The sequence below is a fragment of the Protopterus annectens genome, chromosome 4.part0, assembly GCF_019279795.1.
Source record: "Protopterus annectens isolate FY-2018-M chromosome 4.part0, PAN1.0, whole genome shotgun sequence".
NCBI classification, from domain to species: Eukaryota; Metazoa; Chordata; order Ceratodontiformes; family Protopteridae; genus Protopterus; species Protopterus annectens.
The window spans coordinates 980,738,065-980,748,275 of record NC_056733.1 but is presented as its reverse complement, the minus strand read 5'-3'; the positions used below and the strand labels follow the sequence as shown (position 1 = coordinate 980,748,275).

Genomic DNA, 10,211 nt, shown 5'->3' with positions numbered 1-10,211 from the left:
ACAAATCATTAACACAAAAAGATACTGACCTTGTCGGGTACAGGGTCATTGAGTCGCTGCTGTTCAATACACAGATGGCACACTTTAGACAAAAGTTCATGTGGGTCGATGAACAGCCTTGAACTTAGCAGAAATGCAAATATATATCCTTTCTATCGAAAGAAAAGGAAATCAAACTTGTCACTGGACTTGCAACAAATCAGACAACCAGCAAAATTCGCTAAACAAATTTAACATACTTACAAACGAGCTGCAAAAAGTACAGTTGTGTACACTTACCATAAATGTAGATGTTCGAGTGTATTCACTATTGCAGTCATTACATTTGGGTAATCTGCTGGAAGGTTGCCCTCAGTCGGCCTGAATTCCAAAGTCTTGGGTCCTGTGTCGGTTGCTGTGTTCTCTTCCATGACGTCAGGTCGTCAGGGGTATAAAACATGCAGCCAACGCCATTTTCTTTAGCTTTTCTTACCCCCGATGTCAGGTGCCCCCAAAAAAGTAGCAATATTCTAAATATATATATATATATATATATATATATATATATATATAGACATATATAGATATATATAGATATATATATATATACATGCATCAATATAAACTTTACCTTCATCTACAAGCAAATACACCACATAGGTTGTAGAAGACAGAGAAGGAAAGATAAACTGTAGAATGATAGGGGGATGGCAGGAGGGTAACCTGGATTGAAACAGTGAATACACTCTAACATCTACATTTATTAATTGTACACAATGTGCTATGTTCTTTGTGTTTCACTGCTGCAGTCATTACATTTGGGTAGAATCCCAAAGTTATGGTTGGGAGGCTGGAGCTAAACAGCATTAGGTGAGGCGATAAGGCCCTGCAACACTGCAGTGGCAAAGCTTGCCCTGGACTTAAGAGTAGAGAGGCAAACAGTAATGCTTTGGAAAGGTGTGAACAGAACTCCAAGTAGCAGCCTCTAGAATGTCCTTGGTTGGTACTCCTCTGAGAAAGGCTGCTGAAGTAGCTGCAGCCCTGGTGGAGTGAGACCTAATGCCCTTCGGCACAAGTTTGCCATGGTGTAAGTAGCAGAAACGGATGAAATGGCTTATCCACTTTGAAATTGTCTGCTTTGAAATAGCCTTTCCTTCCGATCCTGCAGCATATGACACTAGTAATTGCACAGTTTTTCTTAGAGCTTTAGTCCTGCTCAAGTAGAATCTTAGCAGTCTGTGTACGTCCAAGGAATGCAGAATTCTCTCCACCTTGTTCTGCGGATTTGGATAAAAGGTTGGCAGATGAATTGTTTGGTTAAGAGCGACACTGGAAACCACCTTAGGCATAAAAGTAGGATTTATCTTCAGAGATAACCCTGTCTGGATAAAATATGATAAAAGGTTCTACAGCCATGAGAGCATGTAGCTCTGAAACTCTTCTTGCTGAAGTAATTGCTAGTAGCAGAGCTGTCTTCCATGATAACAACTTTATATCAGCGGTAGCAGCTGGTTCAAATGGAGGCAGGGTGAGCTTTTCCAACACATAGTTGAGGTCCCATGCAGGCAGTGGTGATCTTCTAGGTGGCCTTAAATTTTTGGCTCCTCTAAGATACTGCTTTAGTAAATGATGAGAAAAGATTGGTGGCTCTGTATTGTAATGAGCCGAAATGGCAGAGGCATGGATTTTGATTGATGAAAAAGATAGGCCTTTGTCAAGCATCTCAGTTAAGTATTGTAATATCTGATACTATTTACATTTTCCTAGATCAGTAAATACCATTATATCACCAACAAACTTTATTATATGTAACATATTAGACCATTGTATATATATTGCATTAAAAAAGAAAAAAAAAGAAAGAAAAGATAAAAAAAACAATTTTGATCTGTATTTGCTCTGTATTTGAATTTTTTATGCATCTCTTGGAGCTTTCCTCCCCGGGCCTCTACTGAAAATGGACATGTATCCAGCTAGACTAGCCCGGTCAACAAATGTAAAATAAAATAAATAAATAAATAAATAAATCTGAGGAATATGCGATTCTGCTGTATCAGTTCCTTGTGCTTGATTCCAAGCACAGAATCTCTTCCATTTGTCAGCAAACGATTTTCTAGTACTAGGCCTTCTGGCTTCCAACATGACATCCATCACAGCTTTACTGAGGTGTCATCTGTATGATTACAGGATTAGCCATGCTGCCAGGTTCAGAGTCTGTAGCTGATTGTGCAGAATCTGACTGTTTTGCTGGGACAGTAGTTGTGGTTTTTGAGTCAAGGTCCAAGCTGGGTATTGAGAAGTTCCTTAGGATTGGGTACCAGTATTGGCGGGGCCAGTCCAGGGCAATTAATATCATCTTTGGCTTTTCCTGTTTGACTTTTAGGAGGACCTTGGGTAGAAAAGGTAGAGGAGGAAAGGTGTAAACTGATAGTTTTTTTTTCCAACTGAAGGATAGGGTGTCCACTTTCCATGCCTGTCTGTGATAAGTCCTTGTGCAGAATCTTTTCATTTGATAATTTTGAGAAGAGGCAAATAGGTCTATGTCTGGGCTCCCGCATTTCTCTGCTATCATGCTGAAGACTTGTGGATTTAGTTTCCACTCGTGAGGATCCATAAGATTTCTGCTTAAATCGAACGAAACAACTCCACCACAGTGTAAGTGAGGAAGACACGGGCACCAAGGCACAAAGGTTGTAAAATGTATTCCAAAACTGAGAAGACTGAGCGCTTTCACCAGCAACCTGGTATCATCAGAGTCATACCAGGTTTCTGGTGAAAGTGCTCAGTCTTCTCAGTTTTGGAATAAATTTTACAACCTTTGTGCCCGTGCCTTCCTCACTTACACTGTGGTGGAGTTGTTTCATTCGTTTTTGTTGTCTGGATCCTGTTTTTGGCATTCCTTCACTGTGTTCGACATTTCTGCTTAAATCGTCTGCCAGAGTGTTTTGTTTTCCTGTCAGGAATAGAGCTTGAAGATTTATTTGGTAGGTCAAGCTGTGTCCCACAGTGCCATGGCTAATCTGCAAAGGGGGTATGAGTGTGTGTGCCCCCTTGCTTGTTTATATACCATGACTGTGCTGTTGTCCATCTTTATCAGTAGTTCTCCTGGATGAAGTAAGTCCTTGAAGGCTGTTAGGGCATTTTGAACAGCTAGCATCTTTTTCTGGTTGATATGTAGATGCATTTGATTTGGTGCCCATATGCCCTGAATGCATGTTTCTGCCATGTGGGCCCCCCAGGCATAATCTGATGCATCTGTTGTTAAGGTTTGGCTGGCAGGGGGTAGAGTTAAGGGCCATCCCATGTTTTGGTGACAGGCCTCTGCCCACCATAGAAACTCCTGTTGCAGGCAGGGGATGACAGGAATCATTGTTTCCAGACTGTGTGAATGTTGACTCCATAAACATTTTAGGTACCATTGAAGTTTCCTCATATGCAGTCTTGCATATGGAAAGTAATCAGTTGCCTCTGTCTGGCGTGAAGTAAGCCATCTGGGCAGTTGTATGTAAGCTTGCACCCAGGAATGTTATCTTTTAAGAGGGTACCAGTTGTGATTTCTTTTCGTTTATTGTGTACCCTAGGCATGTTAGAAGCCTTTTCACAAACGTCAGGTGTCGTAGAAGAGTGTCCTTGTTTTCTGCTTGAATGAGACAGTCATCTAAGTAAGGATATATGTGAATACTTTTTTGTCTGCAAAATGCAATTACTGGTGCCAGGCACTTTGTGAAGACCCTGGGCACGGTAGATAAGCCAAAGGGCAGTGCAGAGAACTGGTAATGCATTAAGCCAGCCTTGATTCTGAGGTATCTTCTGCACGATTGTCTTATTGGGACATGCAGGTATGCCTCTTTTAGGTCTAAATCCACCAGTCAGGCATTCTTGCCCAGCATGGGCAGAAGCTGTTGCAAGGTGAGCATTTTGAATTTTGGAATGCCCATGTAAGTGTTCAAAATCGATAAATCCAGTATTGTCCTTTCTGGGTACCAAGAACAGTCTTGAGTAAAAACCTTGTCCTTTTTCCTGTTCTGGTACTGTCTGAATGGCCCCCATATCCATGAGGGACGTAACCTGTTTCTATGCTTCTGTCCATTGGTTTTTTGGCAGATCTGGCCAACCATTTGTCATTAGCAGAGTGTGGAAATGGAGTCTGTATCCCTGTGATACGATGTTTAGAACCCACTTGTCCTGGGTTATTAACTGCCAATTTTGAGCAAAAAGTGCTAATTTTCCCCCTATGGGTGCAGCCAAAAGATAAGTGATAAGTGCAGAGGGAAGTCACTGGGATTGCTTTCTGTAGGTTTGCGCTTTATCTCCTCCAGATTTGGAGGTGGATGCACCCCATTGCTTTGACCTGTATGATTCTTGAGCCTGGTACCTGGAACCCTTAGGGCGTCTGGATTTGCCCCTTTGACCTCTGTCTGACACAGGAAAGGACCAATTTTTTGTAGTCCAGTGCCTACTGAATCTAGGTGGCTGCACTTGTAAGAAATCTTTAACAGTTTGCACAGACTTAGCTTTGTCTTCCATTTTCTTTAAAACCTCTTCTGCCTTAATACCAAACAGAGAATCATGCTGTTAAGGTGCATCTAGCAATTTAGCTTTAACATGATCAGGCAAATTTTGTTCCTTTAACCAGGCATGCCTCCTAATCACAGATCCAGTAACTGCAGCCCTTGCAGGAGGCCTCTAAGGAATCAAAACCACATTGCAAAGTATGCTTTCCAACTTGTTCAGCTGCATGCACTAATTCCTGCAAGTCTTTATTTTCTGCACATTCTGAAATCAACAATTTTCTGTTTCAGCAATCCCATAACATGTTGTTGGTACTTGAGCATATGAAATTGACAGTTTAAGGCCCTGACTGCCAAGGTTGCAGACGTATAAACCTTTTTCCCCATCTGTCCAGTGCCCTTGAATCTCTGTCGGAGGGGGTAGGGTTTTTTTGCTGTTGAGGCCTTAACTCCCTTTGGACCCTGTGAAATAGTTTCAGGATCAGCAGCAGGGTTTCTAAATAAGAATTTATGAGAGTCAGGGACCCCGTAATACCCGTCAGGCTTACTGGGAGCCTGAGGTAGAGAGTCAGGGGTCAGGCTAGACTCCGAGAACACATTATCCACAATGTCTAAAACAGAGGGAATGGCTAAAGGCTTGTGCTGAAGGAGAAGGAGGAAATCCCGGAGCCTCTTTTTTGATTCTGAGAAGTCTTGACTCTCCCACTGAAAATGCTCCCTCAGAGTATGCAAGGTTTCTCCAAATAAATAATCCTCAGGAGATGCAGATGGAATAGACTCCTCAGCATCAGAATCCTCATAGGGAGGTAAAGATAATTCCTGATCAGAAGAGGAATCAGAAGGAACAGAAACCTGATCTGAAGATTCATAGTCAGTGTCTTGCCTGGGCCTCTTATCTGGAGGGGCATGGGTACCCCTGATCAAGGTAATAAGGTCTTCAGCCATTTTGATCATCTGTTTTTTAGGCATAGAGGCCTGTGCAAGTGGCTCAGGCATCGTTTTTTTAGTTTTAGAAGGTGTCTTTGCCTTTGGTTTTGCAGCTTTCGTTGATTTGATATAAAAATGTTGAGGTCTGAATACACCCTCAAAAGCCGGTGCCTGCTCAGCGGTTCCGGACCCATCCGAGGGAGATACATCCACCGGTCCAATACCTTGAGTATCTTGCGGCATGCTGGACTCCACATGGGTGTCGGTAGAGGCCTGGGACTCGAAGGTAGTTGGTATCAGGGGCTGCGAAAGCGCCTCACTGAGTACCGGCTAACCGGTGACTGGCTTAGGAAAAGCTTTGTTGTTGGTTTTGGATCTCGACTGCCTTTCTCTGTCCTTTTCTTTGCGTTTTTTATGTACTCCGGTAGTCGGATTACTATCAGACGACATTTCTGGGTAGTTAAATCTGCTTCCAAAATATTTAGATGCAAAAATATACCGACGCTTAATAGTGCGTTGGTTAAATCTAGCACAAAACCGGCAGCCAGGCACGTTATGATCAGGGCCTAGGCAAGGAATACTTTATAAATGGAAATCCTTATGACGTATTTGCTTCCCACAATCCTTATGAGGTATTTGCTTCCCACAAGTAATACAATTATTAACTTTTTCTGACATCTGTAAAAAGCAAGAAAAAAGTTTCCCCAATGGGTACTTAGCTTTAGTGAAGACTTCGGTTCTGAAACTCAAACTCGAATATTTCAGTAGTCGGCTGACCGGCACTTGCGAAATGCTTCTGCTTCGGGCACCGTGTGGCAAGAAAGACTAAAGAAAATGGTGCCGGCTGCATGTTTTATACCCCTGACAACCTGACGTCATGGAAGAGAAGACAGCAACTGACGCAGGACCCAAGACTTTGGAATTCAGGTCGACTGAGGGCAACCTGCCAGCAGATTACCCAAATGTAATGACTGCAACAGTGAAACACGAAGAACATCTCAAACATACCCGATTGGTATATATACACACACAGAGACCTGGCTCACTTTAGCTAATGATTTGTTACAGCAGCTATACTATACATTTGTAATATGCTTTTATCTACAACCAACCCTCCCATCAGTTAGTGAATGCTAACAGGTAAATAATGCACAGGAGGGCATGACCACTGAAGTAACCATTTGAAATGTTGGGAACTGCTACAGTGAGTCCCAAAACGCAGAGATTGAGCGGCAGAAAGATCAGACTTGTGTTTACGTAAAGTCAGAGAAGTAATTTCTCGTACTATTCCCTTTTCTCCAAAATATGGTTTATATATAGTTTAAGGAGAAGAGTGATTTTCCAGATTTGCTTTTCTCCTGCTTTTGCCCTTTTTTCCGTCTTTTTGGCACTCGGCATTTCAAGTTAGATTTCAATAGGGAGCCAACTGATGCAGGTAAGAGAGTGGCTGTGGACATGGGGAAAGAGGCTGATGATGACAGCAAGGCAGCGTAACTAGCAGAGAAGATGACATTCGAAAGCTATGCAGTTAGTATGAAGACACATCTGTATAGCTGAGGTTCATATTCTCCACCAGCAGGACTGAAGCACTGCCCCCTCAGTCTAATTAGCATATACCTGAACTTTCCAACACTTCAACTCCTCCCCTTTAGCCATGATATCCTGCATTCTGCCCTTCCCCTTCAGATCTGTAGTAAGCCACACTATTTATCCCCCCACTTCCTATCAATGTCTATACATTGTCCTTTTAAACAACCATTATCTTTTTGTTTTTACTGCATATGTAGTAAATATTAGTCCACTACTATCAGTGCAATCCTTAATGTTGATAACTTTTTTCATTTGTTATTATCTTTATAATTAATTTTGTATTTGCAGTGTTGTTCTTAATAGTTTTTGTCCTGTATGTTTATCTTTGCTTATGTTTGCTGGGGCTCTTTCCCCTTGGGTCTCCACTGAAAATGGGTTGCTTATTATCAATGCAATGCAAATAGTTAATAACCTTTTATTTTTTACAATTATTTTGTATTGTGATTGTTATATAATACTTGTATATTGTCACTTTATATTTACTTATGTTCGCTGGGGATTTTCCCCTCGGGTCTCCAATGAAAATGGGTTACTTTGCAAACGCAGGTGGACTAACCCAGTAAACAAATGTGAAATAAATAAATAAATGATTGACTTCAACAACTGGCTTAGCTTCTGGTGTCAGTCTAGCAGGATCCAGTATCTGTCAGCTTGGGAGGATATGATAGACAAACATCTTTGCTTTGCTAGAGATGGACTGCACCTGTCCCACCTAGGCTTTCGGACATTGGCAAAGACCCTTGCCTCCCCCATAGTGTCTTTTTCAGGCAAAGTCAAAACAACAAATTTTCCAATGTAACAAAATCTGAGACAAACCCAGGGTTGTGCTGTTTAATGCTAGGAGTTTAAAGAAGAAACTGCACTCCTTGGAAGCACTCTTCACCTTGGGAGGATGCTGATGTCTCTGCAATTAACAAAACATGGTTCAAGGCCACTGAGAGCACCTCGGCCGTGCAAGGCTGCAATGCCTTCCACACACACAGACCTCAAAATGAGCATGAAGGAACCAAAGGTGGAAGTGTATCTATCTTCATTAAAATCAAATACACTTCGAGACTGGTCAAACAGCACAACTCTCAAACCACTCCATTTCCAACTAACTATTAGGAAAGTACCATACCACATCACTGCTAGCTACAGACCCCCCACCATGAACCAGGATAAGCACACAGCCTACCTCTATTTACTGTAATCCCCCATCTCATCATGCAGCCCAACACCTTAGTCATGGGAGATTTCAACTATCCTTCCATAGACTAGGGGACATACACGGGCAAAAACACATTCGCCTAGAGGCTCCTGGACTTTAACACAAATACTCTGGAACAGGTAGTCTGTACCCTCACTAGGGGCTGGACACAGCACGGGGGGGGGTCACTGTACTTCCCCATGCGTGATGCCCTCCCTGGTTAGGTCAGCCCACAAATCAGTCTCGAACGGACACCCTCACAGGAACAAAAATTATAAAAACATTTACTAAAGCTAACTACAGCCTGCTAAGCGATGGTATAAAAATCTTCATACCACCTGCAATTGCAGACATCAATGATCACGGTGCAGAAGTGTATCCAAATGCCCTGTACAAATACTTAAGCGACTGCATAAACTCTGCTGTACCTGACCTGATCAAAACCAGGCCCTCCCTATAAAAACAAGCCACCATGGTGGACTTCAAATATAAATAGATTATATAACAAAAGGAAGAAACTGCTGTCCAAAAGCAAGATGGACATCACTCTGCAGAGGAAGAGTTCCCTTTTAAGCCTTAACAAGAAAATGAGAAATCTTGTAAAGTTTTCTAAAGCAAATTATGACACTAAAATCGCAACCCTAGCCAAGGATAATCATAAGGCATTCTTAAACTATGTCCGAAGTCTAAAAGGGAATGCCCAGCTATGTGCCGAACTGGTTGTAGACAGTATCACTCATAGTACACCAGAAGAAATCATCAACCTGCTAGCTGACAGATTTGGAGCAAACTTCACCCCCTATCCCAACACATACATGACACCAGCCCTCTGCCTAATAACTCTAGAGAACACGTTTTCTCTGCGCTAAGGTCAAAAACACGGATTCATTGGGACCAGATAATACTCCACGTTGTTTACTAAACAATCTAAAACAAAACCTAGCAGACCCACTTGGCATTCTCTTTAATCATAGTTTGAGAGCTGGCTATGTTCCTGCAGAATGAAGAATAGCAACAATAACCCCAGTGCACAAAGGGGGGCAATCAAATGCCCTGGGAACTTCAGACCAATAACCCTAAAAAGCCTCCTCTGCAAGGTCACGGAAAGAATGCTCATGGACCTCATCAACAAGGGGTCATGGAAAGAATGATCATGGACCTCATCAACAAGGGGTCACGGAAAGAATGATCATGGACCTCATCAACAAGGGGTCATGGAAAGAATGATCATGGACCTCATCTGCAAGGTCACGGAAAGAATGATTATGGACCTCATCAACAAGGGGTCACGGAAAGAATGATCATGGACCTCATCTGCAAGGTCACGGAAAGAATGATTATGGACCTCATCAACAAGGGGTCATGGAAAGAATGATCATGGACCTCATCAACAAGGGGTCACGGAAAGAATGATCATGGACCTCATCAACAAGGGGTCACGGAAAGAATGATCATGGACCTCATCAACAAGGGGTCACGGAAAGAATGATCATGGACCTCATCAACAAGGGGTCACGGAAAGAATGATCATGGACCTCATCTGCAAGGTCACGGAAAGAATGATTATGGACCTCATCAACAAGGGGTCACGGAAAGAATGATCATGGACCTCATCTGCAAGGTCACGGAAAGAATGATTATGGACCTCATCAACAAGGGGTCACGGAAAGAATGATCATGGACCTTATCAACAAGGGGTCACGGAAAGAATGATCATGGACCTCATCAACAAGGGGTCATGGAAAGAATGATCATGGACCTCATCAACAAGGGGTCACGGAAAGAATGATCATGGACCTCATCAACAAGGGGTCACGGAAAGAATGATCATGGACCTCATCAACAAGGGGTCATAGAAAGAATGATCATGGACCTCATCAACAAGGGGTCACAGAAAGAATGATCATGGACCTCATCAACAAGGGGTCATGGAAAGAATGATCATGGACCTCATCTGCAAGGTCACGGAAAGAATGATTATGGACCTCATCAACAAGGGGTCACGGAAAGAATGA

The 10,211-nt window shown here is 42.6% G+C and overlaps 1 protein-coding gene across 1 annotated transcript in view; it reads right to left on the bottom strand.

Moving 5' to 3' along the window:
* The window catches only part of LOC122799708 (ras-GEF domain-containing family member 1C-like), a gene marked incomplete in the record, with an annotated part of 1,592,823 nt that overhangs the window by 1,246,462 nt on the left and 336,150 nt on the right, over positions 1–10,211 (bottom strand). The window contains 1 exon segment of the mRNA XM_044068944.1: positions 30–152. Coding sequence (XP_043924879.1) covers positions 30–152 — 123 coding nt within the window.